Source organism: Petaurus breviceps, unplaced genomic scaffold, assembly GCF_028583685.1.
Source record: "Petaurus breviceps papuanus isolate PSGF00001 unplaced genomic scaffold, PetGlider_PUasm1.0 90625, whole genome shotgun sequence".
Taxonomy (NCBI): Eukaryota; Metazoa; Chordata; class Mammalia; order Diprotodontia; family Petauridae; genus Petaurus; species Petaurus breviceps.
In genome coordinates, this window is record NW_027187289.1 from 1,645,210 (window position 1) to 1,663,516 (window position 18,307).

At 35.9% G+C, this 18,307-nt stretch overlaps 1 protein-coding gene across 3 annotated transcripts in view; it reads left to right on the plus strand.

Annotated features, from left to right (window-relative positions):
- The window catches only part of FARP1 (FERM, ARH/RhoGEF and pleckstrin domain protein 1), a 334,579-nt gene that overhangs the window by 204,704 nt on the left and 111,568 nt on the right, over positions 1-18,307 (plus strand). For all 3 annotated transcript variants that reach the window (XM_069064154.1, XM_069064153.1, XM_069064152.1), the window contains 3 exons: positions 10,748-10,852; positions 15,374-15,416; positions 17,255-17,333. In XM_069064154.1, coding sequence (XP_068920255.1) covers positions 10,748-10,852; positions 15,374-15,416; positions 17,255-17,333 — 227 coding nt within the window. The remainder of the gene's footprint in view (positions 1-10,747; positions 10,853-15,373; positions 15,417-17,254; positions 17,334-18,307) is intronic.

Here is an 18,307-nt window from a genome sequence, read left to right on the forward strand (position 1 = left end):
AGAAACAGACATTTTCAAGAATCTGTTGACATGTAGACTGTATCTACAATGAAGTTCATAATCCTTTTGGGGGGGAGGGGAGGAATAAGCATGTTTTAAAAATTTTATTCTGGACTTAAGAAATAAAAAAGTCTTTCCATAACAGTAGAATAGGGGGGAAAAACATGATTGCACATGAAAGTGCAAATCTGTTATGTACAACTTGTTATTCCTTTTAAATGTATAATAAAGTTTATCATGTAACTTTTTTCTTTTTTTCTTCCCTCTCCCCCCCCCTCTGCCCTAGAGATGGCTACCATTATACTATACATATATCCACATCTATGTCCATATGTTTATGTATATGTGTGTACATATATTTGTGTGTATATATATATGTATATATATATCATTCTATATATACTTCTATATATCAGCTCTGTCTCTGGATACAGAAAATGTCTTTCTTCATAGGTTCTTTGTAGTTAATTTGGGTATTTATTATAGTCAAAATTACTTAGTCACCCAAAGTTGCTCTGAAAACGATATTGCGTTTAATAACATATTAAATGCCTACTATTTGCTAAGCACTGTACTAAGTGCTTTACAAGTATTATCTCATTTGATTCTTACAACAATAATCCCCATTTACACTTGAGGAAACTGAGGCAGTTTGTAGACTTTGTAAATGGTCTGGCAGAATTGCTTTGACCAGAGAGTTAACCACCCAGTGACCAATCTGACATTCATTTTCTGAATTCAACTAGGTAACTGTGGTTGGTCTGTATGTACCTAGAACTTTTCTATTTTTCTGAAATTACCTTACTCTAGGAGGCTCTGTTATGATCTTAGCCTTGATTCTGATCTTGATTTGTAGCTTTCCTCAGGTTTGCTATGACCTGCCAAAGCTTAGAGGTAAAGGTCACCTGCCTTCTCTCAAGATGAGACATTGGGAATAATAATAATGGCCACCACTGCTACACAACCATGATAATAACCAACATTTTCTTGGGGTTACAGGTTTAGAGTGGGAACTAGATCTGCAATTTCCTTAGTATAGGCAATTGACATTTATGCAACACTATAATGTTTGCAATGAACTTGATATATGGTCTCATTTGAACCTAATCAGAACTCTGTGAGGTAGATTATACAAATCATTATCATCATCATCATCATCATCAATCATCATTATCATATTGTGAGTTCCATGAGGGTAAGGAATGTCTTTTACCTTTATATTTCTATCGTTTAGCATGGTACCTGGCATGCAGGAAGTGCTTAATAAATGCTCTTCAACTAATTTGTTATCACCATCATCATCCTCATTGGATAGATGAGTAAATAGACTCACTGCTTGCTAATGGCTAACCCAAATACAAGGTGAACTAGGAAGTTTCATAACAAAGGTACAAATATAATGGCTTTCAAAAGAAGTGGGAGAGGCTCCCCTTTAAGGCATTGAAGTTCTAAACTATAGAAGAAATATTGATAGTGGTTAGATACTTTTAAATTTATGTCTTTGTATGCATATAAATACAGTTTAATTATTGGTGATACCTTCCATGGACCCTTAGAGACCTCATTTAATGCCAGAAGAAAAAAAGTATTACCTAAAATTCATATTACTGAGCTATTTTGAAGTGTAGACCTACCCAAAGGTGTCAGAGGATACCAGTTTCAATTAGAGTTTTAAGATTATTTGGAGGAACATTTTTGTTTCTAGCACACACCATACTTAATTTACTTTTCTTTCTAAGGGAGTTATTTTTTTCAAAGTTAATCCCTTCTAGGTAGAAGGGAATTTACATTATAATACAATTTTTTGTTTGATTCCCTGGAGGAGATAATTGTGAATTCATCTATTTATTACATTAAATGTTCATTATAATTTTATTTTGGTTGTGGGTTATTAAAGTGAAATTAATCTGCCATGAAAGAAAATTCACTTTTCCCTCTAAGTTTCAAATATACTTTGCAGTTTTATTTTTCTAACTAGAGGAATATTAAAGACTGGAGAGTTAGGTTGGTACCTTACTGTAGGGTGGGGGGGGGGGACTTGATTTCTGGGCAAAGAAAACATTTTGGAAATAGGAAGAAAACAGGAAGTCACCTAAGGTTTATGAAGAGAGAAATTAAGTAAATAAACTAGATATAGGTATAAAAAACATTCTGGTAGTGGTATGAAGAGCTGTCAATAGTTCTAACAATTTAGGAACAAAATTATGTTTTCCTTTAATTTCTGTCTCTTTTTTTTTTTTTTTGGTCCTTTCTTTTTTAGTTGGTTGCCTAAGGGTTTGGGCTTCCCTAAGAAAGTTGACCTATTTAATGAAAGGAGCACTGGACTCCTGGGAAATGGGAAAGGAAGGGTAATAGGCACTGTGCTAAATGTTGAGGATAATAGAAAAGGTAAAAGTCAGTTCTCACCTTGGAGGAACTCACAATGTACTGGGGAAACAATGTCTTGAAGAAGGTGGGATTTTAATAGAATCTTGAAGTGAGTTAGGAGGTTGGGTTGAGGAGCTGTCCTTCATGCAGTTTAGGTGTGGGAGGACATCCAGTGAGTATCATGTGTGAAGATCAGCAAGAAGACCAATGTCTCTGGATGATGGAGTCCATGAAAGGAGATAAAGGAATAAGAAGACCAGAAAGGTGGGAAAGGATCAAGGAGTAAAAGGTATTAAAAGTTAGAGGAGTTTCTATTTGATCCTGGAGGTGAAACAGTGACATTTATTGAACATGGTGGTGGGGATGGGTAGAGTGACGTGATCAGACCTGTACCTTAGGAAGATCACTGTACTTGAGTAGAGGATGGACTGGAGCAGGGAGACCGTCCAGAACTATATTTTAGTAATAGAGGTGTGGAATGATAAAAGTTTGTCAAGGTGGCAGCTGTGTGAGTGGAGAAAAGTATGATGTTATGAAGATAGAAACAACAAAATCAGGAGCAGATTGTACGTGTGGGCTGTGTAGGCAGAAGTGAGAAATTGAGGATGACCCTGAGGTTGCAAGCCTGGAGATGGTGGTACTTTGAACAGTAGTAAGAAAGCTGAGAAGAGAGAAGAGTTTGGGATGAAAGATAATGAATTTTGTTTTGGAAGTGTCGAATTTGAGGTGACAGTTGGTGATTCAAGCCTGGTGGTCAGGAGAGAAGTTAGGAGTGGATAAATTGATGAAATAAACACAGGAAGCATACGCATAGAAATGATCATTGAACTCATGGGAGATCAGTTTATTTGGATAGTAATTTTGTTCTGCCATTTGTTCTTTGTTATTGAAAATTGCATTACTGATGATTCAGTTCAATTTAAGGAGTTCTTATTAAATGACTACTGTGTGCCAGTCTTTGTACTGAAGATAGGATACAAACAAACAAAAAATGAAACAATGAGGTTATTATTTGCTTTCTGCATGTACAGGTGTGCTCAAAAGAAATACTGGTCATTTGTCCTTTGCACACTGTATAAATATTGAGATTAAAAAAACTTTATATTAAAATTCTTGCTGTATTTAATTCTTTTTGTCAGACTCAAAAGGATGAGCCAAACTTGAAGCTTTTTCTAAATAAAAAATCAATTTTCACTTGCTTCTAATGAAAATCTTCAATTTGTTATAGCAGTTCCCAAATTTCTATATCTGTGCCACATTATTTGAAACTGTACCTATGTGGATAATGAAGTAATTACTTTCCCCCTCATTTCAGAGCCACCATATAACCAGTAGAGGCAGAATGGAGGTATAGAAGCCAGGGGCTTTTTATAAGGATAGGCCAATCACATGATGGGGTTTAAATTCCTCTCCTTCCCACTAACATTTAAATTCAGGTGGGTGATGTTAAAGTGAAACCCACAAAGGAAAAAGAACTTATAAAAACATAGCTCAAGCAGTATTCCAGGAAGGAGATATATTTGTGCACTGATTTATATATATGATTAAATGTCATTAAAAAAAAGATACGACTTTATTTCTGTGAGAAACTTGTAGTCATTAAAGTTAACATTACAATTTCCTGAATGCCCACTCTTCTCCTGTTTAATTCTGAGCGCATCTCATTGTCCATTTGTACTGTTTGTCCCAGTTACAGATACCCATGGACAAGCTATGCTTGTCCACCTGAATGCATGTCAAACTATGGACAATAGACGTTATTCAACCATTGGGTCTTCTATTGTGGAAAGTCAAGTCAAACTTTTTTGAGTGGTTACAGATCTAGTTCTGTGATAACTTGAGGGCTCAGTGCCATCAGGACAATGTCATCTATAAACAGGGATATCTGGAGGACCTCACCATCTACAGGGACTCCTTTGACTTCGACTCTATGTTGGATCTCTTCCATAAGAGTGACACATACCTTTGGCAAATACACATGTTTTTTTGCCTCTCACCATGAGGAGCTGTTGGGGCAATTAGGGAATCCAATTGACAGAGGGCTGGAGTCTGAAAGTTGTTCAGTTATTTCAGTTGTTTCTGAATCTTTGTGACCCTATTTGGTTTTGGGGGGAGGGGACAAAGATACTGGAGTGATTTACTATTTCCTCCTTCAACTCATTTTGTAGATCGGGAAAATGAGGCAAATAGGGGTAAGTGGCTTGCCCAGGGTCACAAAACTAATAAGTGTCTGAGGCCATATTTGAACTCCAGGCCCCACACTATCACTATGTCACCTAGCTTCTCCAGGAGCCTGGAAGATCTAAGTTCCAATCCTGATTCAGTTACTTAAGTATATGACCTTAGTTAATTCCCTTAACCTCCCATAGTCTCAGTTTTCTCATCTACAAAGTGGGGATGAAAGTAGCATAAGGTTGTTGTACAGATCAAATACAAATATTTATGCAAAATATTTTGTAGACTTTAAAAGTATTGTATAAATTACAACTATTATTGTTTTATCTGGGGTTTTGAATGAGGTTATTTCTATCATATCCAAAGAATTTTGAATGATTTTGATATATAGTATTAGTGGGAGCGATGTTGTTGAGAGAAGCACTATTTTATTTTATGACTATGAGACATAGAGGGAATTAAAAAAATAGAACACAGAGGGCAAAGCAAAATCAATGAGGAGCTTTGAAGGAGAATTGTAGGAGAAAGACATCATCAGAGAAAGAAAAAGAAGTAGACTGGTCATAAGGATAAGGAATGATGGGTGGAAAGCCAAAGTGCTCTATTACAATGTCAAGAGTTAAGCAAGGAAGGCATCCAACATATTGGGTGGATCCTTTTGTTGAAATTAGGGGAGGACATGGATGAGAATTTGTGCAAGATGAGCAGGCATGGATGGGTTGTGGTCTACATTTTTAGAAAGAATATTCAAATAAATGAGTTAGCATTTCTATTTGAGTGTCTGACAGTGAGTGGCAGCAAGCATCCTGAGCTTTGAGAAGCCCTGTATATACCCTGACCTCTTTTAAAGTTTGGGACTAATACCTGGATCTGAAGTCAGTTGACTTAGGTTTATATCCCACCTCTAAAAGTTCTATGATCCAAGTCATTGAACAGGCAGGCAGATTTAGATTTGTAGTTCACCCTATAGATTATTCACTTAAGGAAGAATGAGCCCCTTTTTTAGGGGACTGTGGCACCACTTAACAATAGTACTTCTCATCATGTTTTTATAGTGTTATTTTCCTTTGAACTTGAAAGCACACACATGAGAGAAGGAGACTAGAGATCCTTTCCCCACAAATCTTCTGTTCTAACTACAAACCATGTATGTGTATGTACCTGGTTGGTTGGCTGTGTCCTTTGTTCTTGAAGAGGACCGAAGTGACAGCATCATGCTACAGTCAAGTTTCAGTGTGTTCGTGTGTCTGATCAGACCAATACGAGCTCAGAATGCTCTATCACAGTGGGGCACAAATAGTACATGTGATTTGGGGTGGATCCTCTAAATTTGTGCATCCTGTGTTTCCTTGCAGCTGTTTCAATTCTGCTTTGCTCGTGTAGCACAGCACTTTCTCTGATGTGGGCATGCCATGCTAAGTGGGCCTATCTCAATGTCTCCCATGTACCTATCATCCTATTTGGGGAGGGGAGGGAAAAGAAAGGGAGAGGGAGAGAGAGTTCCAATCCCAACTTTGCTGTTTACTCCTTGTGTGACCCTGCACATTCCACCAATATATATATTTATACATCTCATACTATGTCCCAGGCATTGACCAAAGAACTTAACCTTCCTGGCCCCCATCTATCAAATGATATAGAAGAAGTGAGGTAGAGAGAGGCCTTTACCTCACTCATGAGCATGGCTTCCATAGTTACATCGAAACAGAGTGTGAAGGCCAAAACAGTTCCCCACATAACAGCCAGAAACTCCAGAGATGTAACTTTTATAAATGCAGCCATGCATTAGCTTTAGAGGTTTCTTTATCTGAAGTTATGCCACAGGAAACTTATTGGAACTATGTCTTACTTTAAATGGGGAGATGTGTATAGTTGGACTGTTTTTGATAGCTACATTAGCCCTCTTAGGATGGAGGAGGTAGAGTGGAATTGGTGGAATGCTTTTCCAAGGAAGTATTTACATTTTAATTCTCTTAAAGGTCAGTGAGGTGAAAGAGATTTTATTTAATCAAAAGAACTTGAAGATAGTAAGAATTGAAAATGCACAGTTAACTGAGGCAATTTGATTCAGTATTTTCATTACTTGTAGCTAAAAGTGGAAATACATATTATTTATAATCCAAAATTACTTGCTGGACATCCCCCCCAAATTCTTATATTATCCCTGTTCCCCCCCCAACCCTTTAAAATTTAATTTCATGGGATGATATGAATAGACCATTAAAACTCAGGAAACAGTATGAACCCACAGTTTGAAATCAGTCTACTTGTTTTTCTACCACATTAAAACTCAAATGTCATTTGAGTTGCAAGTAAAAAAGACCCCCAAAAAACCAGCAATAATAATTTTGTCATGTAATGTTTTTCTCTGGACCTCACTTTTTGGTCATTTGTAAAATGAGAGGAATAGAACTGAGTGATTTATAAGGTCCCTTTCTACAGCCTATGATCCTATTATTATTTTTAAAGGTTTTATGCCATAATTAGTAGCTGTTTCTAATGCACCTGTAGGCATATTTTGCTAGTATAATTCCATCAGGATCTTATAATAGTGATGTGGCAGTATATTTGACTCAAAGAACATACACACTCAAGATATATGGGTTGAGTTTGTTTTGTTTTGTTTGTTTGCCCTCAGATCATGCCTCTGGTTAGTATAAAAATCCTGAACCATATTCAAATAATAATGAAGGCATTTTCTAATCATTTTATGTTTTTTGTTCAGCTTTTAAAATCAGTATTTTGTAATAATTTTATCTCAGTATTTTTTTTATTAAATATTCAATAGCTGAGTTTCCTTTAGGGGTTTTTATGTGCTTATTTTGAATGATGAATATGTTATACCTACTTTAAAACTCAATAGTTTCACTGCAGTTTTATCTTAGCAATTCAGGATTGCAAATCTTGTAGTTTTAAAATCATTTTGTCAGGGGTGGGTATGTGGTGCAGTGAATAGAGTACTCCTCCTGGAGTCAGGAGGACCTGAGTTCAAATCTGCCCTCAGACACTTAACACATACTAACTGTGTGACCTTGAGCAAGTCACTTAACCCCAATTGCCTTGCCCTTCTCCCTTCAAAAAGTCATTTTGTCAGCTTTCAATAGAAAAATGTACCTAGAATGCATCATTTGAAATTAAGTGCCTTTTTGAACAGACTTTTAGATACCTCATCTTTTCTGGGAAGAATAAAGACTTCACTAATATATTATTTGGCATACAGCAATGCAGGAGGCTTAGTAACAAATAATTTGTGCTTCCTCTTCCACAAAATCTCCAAGGAAGGATGGCTTGACATTTTTATTGTCATTGTTATTGCTGTGTATCTTTTAAAGACATAATAGGGAGAACCAATGGAAACTATGCTCAGTTTGTAGTTAGAGGATTTGATTTTAAATCCTGGCTCTGCCATTTACTACTTGTATAACCTTGGAAAAGTCACTTAACCTCTATGGGCCTCACTTTCCCCTTTTGTAAAATGAGACGACTGGACTGAATAACCTTTTAAGTCCTTTCAAGTTTTAAATCTCATCCTATGAGTGTTTGGCCTGAGGTTGTGGGAATTCCTTATCAGTTGGTGGATTTGTTTTGGCTTTATGGAGGAGGTGGTGGTGTTTGAATTGAGCTTTTAAGGATGGGCATGACTTCAACAGATGTAGAAAAGAAAAAGATAATCCAGGCAGAGGGAACAGAATGAGCAAACACAAGGAGGTGGAGAGGTAGGAAAACAGAGGAAAGATTCAAGGACAGTCAGTCAGCCATCTAGTTTCACTGACACATAGAATATACAGGGGAAAATCCCATGAGATCCCCCTCTGGGGCATACTCTCCCTACTACTGAATTTGTCCTCTCTCAGCTTCCTCTGGCTTTGAATCACCACAGGGTGTTCCTTGGGGCAGTAATGCAGCTCTGCCTCAGAAATCCAGGCTGTGGAGCACTGAAATGTTGGACTGCCCCCCTGATGTGAGTTACCTGACTCAGAGGCCCTTCCACAGGCACATCTGACTTTAGAGGGCAAAAGACCCCGTGACCTTTCTCTCTATTTCTTTATCTCTCACCATACATTATGAGTAGAGGAATCACCAGAGGCTCTTGGGAAGTGCCCGAAATTGATAAATCCCTTAGATCAGCCTCTGCAGCCAATTCCCAAGCCTCCTCTTCCACACATGGTTGGCCAGTCAGAATCAGTTGCTGTTGCTTGTCCTTTGTTTTTGAAGAGGGCTGGCGACATCTCAAGGTGATGTCTTGACTTGTGTGTGAAGTGGATTTAAGCACTTCTATTCCTTGACCTCTTGACTCTTCTGGAACCATGCTCCATGGCCCCATGTGAAGAAGTTGCCTTATCCAGACAAACTGATGGGGTCTGGACACACTTTAGATCCTTATTACATAGTTATTATTTCTCCCCTACATTTGGAAGGGTTATTAGACTTTGGTCGAAAGAGATGAAAAGTTCAGTTTCTTTTGCTTTCATATCCTTAGCTTTTTTGACTTTTTATAGTGCAGATGAGTTCAAGATCAGTTCTTTTAGGGGAGACATTAAATACCCTGAACTCTGTCAGAAATATCAAGAAAAGGATGTTCACAGAAAGCTTAGATGACTAACCTGGCATATTGATGGAACCCTTTTGTAGATTGGTTAAATACTATATAGCAAGAATAAAAAGGCTTATTTCCCAGACTTTGCAAACCCAGATCAGATCGGGTTTGTAAAGTTCACTTAGTTCCAGGAATTCTTTGGGAAATTTGAGCACTTGCCAGTTGATCTGGAAATTGGTTGGTTATTCCTGTAATTTACCTCCAAAAGGAAGTATTGTCTAGTGTTGTCGTCAAGGGATTAGAAATCTTGGGTTCTTTTTCTGTTTGTTTGATTATAAAAACAAACTCTATAGTGTAGGATTCTTACACAACTCTTTATTTAGCCTGTTTAAAAGACTGCTACCTTTATATTTGCTTTTTTTGTTGTGATACACCTTTAAGAGAATGTTGATTAAATAATTCCCTATTTTTTTTAGGCCTTTTAGATTAATTCTTGAATCAATATAGTCTTCTAAGGACCTAGGAGAAAAGGCCTATATGTTTTGGGTAGAGTATAGGGGGATGGTGATAGAATAAGAATGAGAAATTTAAGTTTTTATGGCTTCATTAAAATCTCAGCTAAAATCCCACTTCTCCAGGAAGCATTTTGTTATTTCACTTAGTTCTAATGCCTTCCCTCTTTTGATTATTTTCAATTCATTCTGTATATAGCTTATTTGTATGTAGTTTTTTTGAATGGTGTCTCATCTATTAAACTGTGAGCTTAGAGAAGGGGAGTGACTGGGTGCTGTCTTTTGCCTTCTTTACATTCCCAGCACTTAACACATTGCCTGACACATAATAGGCACTTAATAAATGTTTATTGACTTAGTGACTGGCTATATTTTATGCTCACTATTGGAGCCGTGGGAGTAGCTGACAGTATTTCTCTGGTTAAGCTCCTAGGACTAGTACATTCTGTCTTGTTATATCCCTGGTGGCTCTCCTATAATATAATATGGCTTTATATGTCATGTTGGGCATATGGTAAGAATTCTAGGAGTGCAGGTGACCTTTAAGGGAAAAAATAAATTTAGTATTTCAAAAGGATGTATTTTTAATATATCTTTACACCTTAGCATAGATGAGTTTTGTAAATTCACTAGGTCCCTAGCTGCCATTGCTAAGTACATCTTTTGGATGACTAATTGGTCCTTGAAATGCACCCCACTCTTACCAGAGGTCACGTTTAAAAAAAAATGCAAAAGTGTCAACCACATATAATACATTTATGATAATGCTCTCTTTGGACCGTGGGCCATAGTTGGGTCCATTTTGGCTTGTTAATTTAGATCATAACTCAAAAGACGAAGAAGAAGCTAAAGTTTGTTAAACTGTGACCTCCTTGAAATCAATCCTGGTTTTGTTTTCCTTTGTATATAGCATTTAGCACAGTGCCTGGCATACTGGTATATGTAGGTGCTTAATGAATGCAAATTGACTGACTAGACCATGTGATTACTAAAACCTTGAGGGCAAGAATTTTTCCAATGTATTTCTCCTGCCCGCCTCCACCCTTGCCTGTCAATAGGACTGGCACTTAGACTTCAGTAAATGGGTGTTGCATGTTCATTGATTTGAGTTGCTTCTGTCATCCACTGAGGTGAAATTTCTTGTTTTATTTCCCAGCAAAGAGCTCCAGGGAAAGTGTTGCTGGATGCAGTTTGTAACCACCTAAACCTAGTTGAAGGAGACTACTTTGGCCTCGAGTTTCCAGATCATAAAAAGATCACGGTAGGTGAAATAATATTAATCCTTCTTTCAGTTTATAGTTATCAGATCTGGGGGATAGGCATCAATCATATGTTTATAGGTGACAGAGGAATTGCTCCCGTCCTCAGGTGTCCTTCTTTTCTCCAGGTCCCATTTTCATTTCTTTTGCTTTTAACAATGAAAGGTATGACCTGAAAATCTTTTGTGTCATATATCATTAAAAAAAGTTTGAGAGGCCATGTGGGCAAAACCTACCATAGCAATCACGGTCCCATCCAGTTATGGGAAGGGAAGCAGAATGCTAACAGGGAGGTGATAGGATAAAAATGCTCATGATACACCACCCTCTAAGCATACATCCATAATAATCTCTTTTATTAGTATGGCATATGACTCTATGTATTGACTTTCCTCTGCAACACATCATCGTGTTCTTCCTTTATGATTCCCCCCCACATTTACTCTAAATTATGAAATGTTGACACTATAGAAGGGTCCCTTGTGACTATCATTTATAGCTGTATCGAGCTTTAATTTTTAGGATTTTGAATCATTTATGAAAAATTTTAATTTCATTATTAAATACAGTACTTTATTTTATCACAATGTGCATATGAAATGCTTAAAAGTCTGAAACATCAAATGTTAAACTTTAATATTCAGTCTTGACATCTCAGAACTTTCTCACATGTTTTGTGACCTGATATATAACCTAATCTAGAAGCTACACATGATTTTGCCTGTTTAAATTTGGAATTGGATAATTATTTTCAATCCTGCTTTTCCCCTCCTTTAAAACAGGAAGTCCAGGTTTTCCCTTTTGCAGAGGTGGATGGGGGGGGGGGAGAGGGGAAGGCAAGGCACTTGGAGTTAAGTGACTTGCCCAGGGTCACACAGCTAGTGTGTCAAGTGCCTGAGGCGGGATTTGAACTTAGGTCCTCCTGACTCCAGGGCTAGTGCTCTATTCACTGGACCACCTAGCTGCCCCCCCCCCATCCCCCTGGACTTAACAGGTGTTAAATATTGTGCATATTTTCAAACTTTTTCAATTTATTGATTAATTATACTAATTTCCCCCTCTTTTTCTTTTTGTCATTAAAAACAACGACAGCAACAAACAGCCCAAAGGATGACTCCCTGGAAAGAGAATGGGAAAGGATTTTTGAGGAAACTATTGTTGATATTTTTTAAAAGTCAGTAAAAGCCTATTTTTAAAATGAAACATTTCTTGGCATGGGATTTTGTGTAAATACTCAGACATGCATTATTTTGTGCTAATGCAAGACACGGACTTGTATTTTGTGGGAGAAGAGGAAGGGACTATATTGTGAACTTTGAGAATCACAATGGCAATAAAAAAAGATGAATTCAGAATCCATATTTCTTTTTGTGATCAAATTTACATTAGAGGGTTTAAATTGCTCAGTCAGTCCCAAGTGTCTTGTTATTGTGGTGACTATTTTCATTATTTCTAAGCGGGCAAGAAAATGACTGTATTCTGAACTGATTCAGTCCAGTTTATATTATTTTCATGTAACTATCTCATTGTGCTTTGTCCCTTTGCCCATGACCATAACTGAACAAACTTCACCTGCTGTTGCTTCCTACAAATACAGTTTGGTTACTGATCCATAATGGTGACTTTGTTTAAAGATCAACGCTAATTCTTTTTAAAAAATTTTATCTATTTTATTCTGACTTAAGGAATAAAACAAGCATTTCTCTATCATAGTAGAATAGGGAAAAAAAAGATGATTGCACAGGAAACTGCAAATCTAATATGTACAACTTGCTGTTACTTTTAAACATATAATAAAGTTATCACATAACTGTTTTTTTTCCTTATTTCTTCCCTCTCCTCTACCCTCGCCCTAGAAATGTCTATTTTTTCAATATTTTATATGAAATATTAACAAGGAACCTTTAATATTGGTACTATATATTTTTTCCTTTATTTGTGTCTAATGGTAGCCATCTCTAGGGTGGAAGCTAAGGGAGGAAAGAAGAAAAAAGAAAAAAAGAAATTTATATATTAACTATTGTATATTTAAACAGAATAACAAGTTGAACACAATAGCTTCACAGTTTCATGTGCAATCATCTTTTTTATTATATTATGTTATGGAGATGCTTGTTTTATAGCATAAATTTTAAAAGAAACAAATGTGAAGAAATAGAAAGTGTGAGAACCCCAGAAGTTATAACCCTTCGTTATAACTTCAGATTATCAAATTCATTTAAGACTTGTCAAGTGATAGAAACTTCAGATCACAAACCCATGCTGATTCTATAATAATAATCATCAACAACATTTGATTTGATGGAGAGGGCAAAATGAGGTGATTTTTTTTTTTAAGTTCCGTTTTATGTTGCCCAGACCTGCATTTTTCAAAACCACATGCCTAGTTGGCTCATACTGTTGTTTGTGTTTGGTGGTTTTCACAAAAATGCCAAAGACTGAATAGAGTTGTTGTTGCTGTTTAAAAACAGTTCTAAAAATGTTGCCAAGATATAGTTACTTTGTCCTGAATTTCTTACAAAATGCTTTTTTCTTTTTGGTCTGAACATGTCTGTGATTTCACTTATGTTGGGAGATTCCCATGAACAACCTCTCTTTCCAAATGCAATTCTGTAACTGTTAGGCAGCTGAGAAACTAAGGACTTGCCTAGGGTTCTTAGATGTTAAATGACTTGCCCGTTGTCACCCAGCCTCTGGTGCCATGGGTGCCATGCCTCTCCTCTTTGGCATAGATAAGTTAGAAATATAGAAATAATATGAAGTATCGGAGATTAGTGATAACATTTTATTTCCATTTTAAGACTTTGTTTCCTATGAACATCAATATAGCTAATTGAAAGAAAGTTTAATACTATCATTTTATCTTTTCTTCCCCTTTTTCTTGGGGGAGGAGATTGATGAAGGGCTGGAAAAGTATATAGTGTGTGGTAAGAACTATTTAATTTCAAAATCTTACTAATTGAGATCTAACCAATTAGTGAAGTAAAGATTACAGAATAAATGAATTAGAAGAATATTTTAAAGGAAAGTCATTTTTACTTCCAAGCATAAAAAGCAAAAACTAATCATTAATAGATTATTACTGGGCAGAGATATTTTACCAAGTTTGTTTTAATGAATAGATCAGATTAATTTATAATTATAGTAAAATCCTGTTACATTAAAAAAATCATTGTGTTTGTATCTTAACAGTTTATAATTTAGGGGTAGTTCTTTTAAATATATGTGCATATGGTCTTTTTATGCTCTCAATTTGAGAGTAAACTTAACTCAGTGTGGAGTGGGAAAATAAATTTCATCCCAGTTCACATCAAACTAGACTAGTGGCCTCTCCCAGAATTTGATATTCCACTGTCCCATCATTGCACAAGGTATTCCCCATGCCTAGAATGCCCTCTTCTCTCATATGTACCTATCAGAATCCTCATATTCCCTCAAGGCTCACCCTTCTTCCATGATTCCTTCAGTTGCTAGTGAATTCTCCTTCAATAAAGCCACAAAAGTGCCTACACAAAAGAAACAGCAAGGACCTTAGGTTATATTAGGGGAAACCTTGCAAGTCCATATTGTTTTTGGAGGGTTGTTTTTTTTTTTTAAAGCAGTCTTGTGATTCTTCTGTGTAGAGGTCTCTCAGTGAGAAGCTCCCATTACTCATGCAGATTGGAAGCTTTTCTTCAACTTAGAGTTTTGTAGAGTTACCTGGAGTATTGAGAAGTTAAGTGGCTGGCCCAGGATCACAGTAGTCTGTATAAAAGAGAATAGAATAATCTAGGTCTAGCTTACTCCAAGCTGAACTCTCTACCAACTCCACTGCCCCTTGACACATGCAATTATCTTCCTTAAATCACCCTATATTTCCTTATCTGTGAAGATGATGTATGCCTCAAGTGAAAATGTATGAGAGTATGTAATTTTTATATATTTCTAGTCCTTGGCATAGTGCTTTGTAAATATAGTACATGTTGAACAGATGTTTGTTAAATTGAATTAATGTTTGCAAAATCCAGATTGGTGGAATCCACATTAATTCATGTTGGTAAAGAGGAGACAGTGATGAATTTACTTTTTAGAAGTAAATTGAATCAATTTTCAATAATTTCCCCCTCATTTAAAACTTGTCCTTTATAATTGAAAGGTATCATACTGTAATTTTTTTTTTAATTTAAGAGACAGGAAGAGTCATGGACACTTCACAGAGCACACAACCAGGACTGATGTGTTCTGAATTGTTGCCAAAGATGAAGTGCAAATGAAAAAACGAAAAATTCCTAGTCTGCTCTGTTAGTTAGTTCTTGAGTTGAGGCTAGGTTTTGATTTTCAGGATCATTCTTAATAGTAGCAGATTAGTTTATTCTGTTCCATGAAAATAGCAGACAATGCAGGAAATCTTGTTCTGGAGAATTAAGTAGCAGACGGTCCAAAATACACTGAAAAAATATTTTGAATTTCAACAGATTTGAGCAATCCTAAAATGTTTGTAATCATTCATTAGTAGCTAATGTCTCAATCTGCTTTTCTTTTAGGTATGGCTGGATCTTTTAAAACCTATTGTGAAACAGATCAGAAGTAAGTATATTTATCTATTTAACAGTACTGGTAAATGCTGACCTAGAAGTAACTTTCTTACATAGTTAAACATAGAATCTTAGGAGGGTTGGGTTTTTTGGGGGGGGGGGAGGGGTTGGGTCTCTTTGGTTGTCTTTCATCATCCAGCATGCTATGATCTTTGAAAATTATACTGTTTTACATGTAACAAGTTGGCAATCAGAATCTGATTTTGCAAACCAAAAATATCTTTGATTAGTAACTAGCACATATCATTAAGCCAAAGAGTAATTTGGTCTGTCTCACACACACATGCACACACACCCGCATTTACCACTGGCATATTGGAGGAGAAAGTAAGGGAATTATGAAACACTTTTTAGCTCTCCTATCCTATTGACACCTCTAAATCTCACCTTTTTAAAAAGCCTATAAAATCAAGGTATAAATAGTTAAATTCATGTTTTCTTAATATGAACTGTATAAATCTATGCTGTGATTTTTTAAATTGAAGCAACTCTCTGAGAGGCCAATCTTTATACTTTCCACTGAATATGAATTTTGTGTTCAACTTTTCAGAAGTTAATTGGAGAAGCCATGAATGTAGAAAATGAAATATGCTCATTCACTCATTTAGGTAACAATTATTGGGATTGTTTAGCAATTCCCTTATTTCATATGAGCACATATGAAAAAGGAGACACATTAATCCTTGTCCTAAGGAAGTTGGCAATCTAGAAGTATTATAATGAAAACATTCAATTTTCATATGAAATAGATTTTTTAGTGTTGTAAAGGTGCCTATTTAATGAGCCCACGTAAAATTCAGGATAGCAAAATCTCCACAATATACTGTCATTTTAGAAGTGGTTTGCCCTTATTAGATGCGTTGCAGTAACCCTTTTGAGGAATATTTGCTTTCCCCCCCCTTTGTTTCAGATGCATTGATTTGACCACAGAAACAGAGGGGTCATCTTGTGGTTAGCATTAGTGTCTACCTAGCTTTAGTATTTCCTAAACATCTAAGGAAAGAGCCTCATCATGAGTTAGCTTCCATGGAAATCATTGAGGGATTTTTGAGGGAATGTTTTATTTAAAACATTGAGGGAAGTTTGAGTATCTTATCCATTGACTATATTAGATGTATGATAAAGCCACTGAGATAGGAGGGAATATTCAGTGTTCGCTTTCATAAGCCTACTGAAAAAGCTCTCCATTCAACTTTTAATGAATTTATTACTGCCACAGAATTTTACTTCTGTATTGAGAGTCTCAAGTTTTTGGACTTTTGTGAAGATGCTTTACCTTCTGTTTATTATATCTATGAATAAAATTCTATATGTGATCATAGAAAATTAGAATCTAGCGCCGTACCTCTTGTGTCAGAAGAAAACAAGACTAAATCTTTCCCATTTCTATTTCCCTTGGAAAATTCATTTGAAGATCTTATTCATTGAGATGTATTTTGATTTATGAATTAAGTTCCAACATTTAAAATCTTGGAACTGATGGTAGAATTAATTTGGTTTACACAACAAAACTCTAAACTGTGACCTGCATCCATTAGCTGTTTTATGGTGAAATCCAGAATATAAAAATGTCCTCTGTTTGCATCTTAACAGCATGCCCTTTCTAGCATGCTTGACTGAATAATAAATCTTTTTAGAGAAAATTTTAAAAATCAAGAGTTTATTTCAATTTCCATTTTATGTTCTTTCCTTTTTTATTTAAAACTGTTGTTTATTTATAGAACTGGCAATCAGTAAATAATTTCTGGGACATTTGGGAAGTTCTCTTCACTTAGAAATTAAGGCTCCATGTAAAGAATCTAAAAGTGACTTCTTTTCCATTTCCCTTAGGGCCAAAGCATGTTGTTGTTAAATTTGTGGTGAAATTCTTCCCACCTGACCATGCTCAACTTCAAGAAGAACTTACAAGGTTAGTATTTAAGTAGTATTCTCTTAGTGGCAATTGTATAGTTTTTATGGTATTTACTTGAAAGATTTGCTCTCATATTTACCCACAATTTACACATAAGAAATTTGCCCTTTTTACCTGGTCTGCTTTTTATAAAATTGGTTTTAAGTGGGTTAAATGTGATTAAACCTGGAATGTTTTGCATGTTTGCTTCTTTCTTAGACATTCTTTCATTATATCTTAGAACAATTTTAGTAATTCATTTCTGAAACCCCAGTGTAATCTCAATATTGATATAATCTTAATGTGTATTGATGAGAATCAGGGTGGGTATAGTTAATAGAGATCTTGCCCCTGGAGTCAAAAAGCCCTAAGTTAACTCTCACCTCTGATATATACGGGCTATGTGATGGTAGACAGTTCATTTACCCTCCCAGTTCTGCTGGTAACTCTGAGACCATTAAGTTGCAGAGAAAGATATAGATTATTGGTAGAACTTCTTCAGTGGGAACTCCCTATACTGATGAAAATAATGTCTGGTTTTTTAAGTGTCATTCTGCTTCAAAGCTTTAGAGTATCTGTCACTTCATCTACATGCATCCTACCCCTAGTAGTACACATCTCTTCCCATCCATCAGTGCCCTCTTATCCTGTGCTATTCTAGTATGTTATCTTTTACAGTAACCACCTAAAATACCTGTTGATAGAGTGTATGCTCTCTTCTCTGAGATAAGTGGGTGCTGTCTTGAATATCAATATTCTTAATAATTTGTTTTTCTACTTATTAACAAAGAGTAGGAACACTTGGCCTATAAATTTCTCAGAATGTGAGAGGGTGAAACTTACTGGTTAGGAGAATGTAAGCCGCTTCAGGGCCATGTTTTGTATATTTCTTTCTAATAGCACTTACATAATCAATGAATGTTTGTTGAATGAATATATAATAGTGAGGATGGTGCTTTTTAATTTTTTTCATAAGCAATTATCTTATTCAC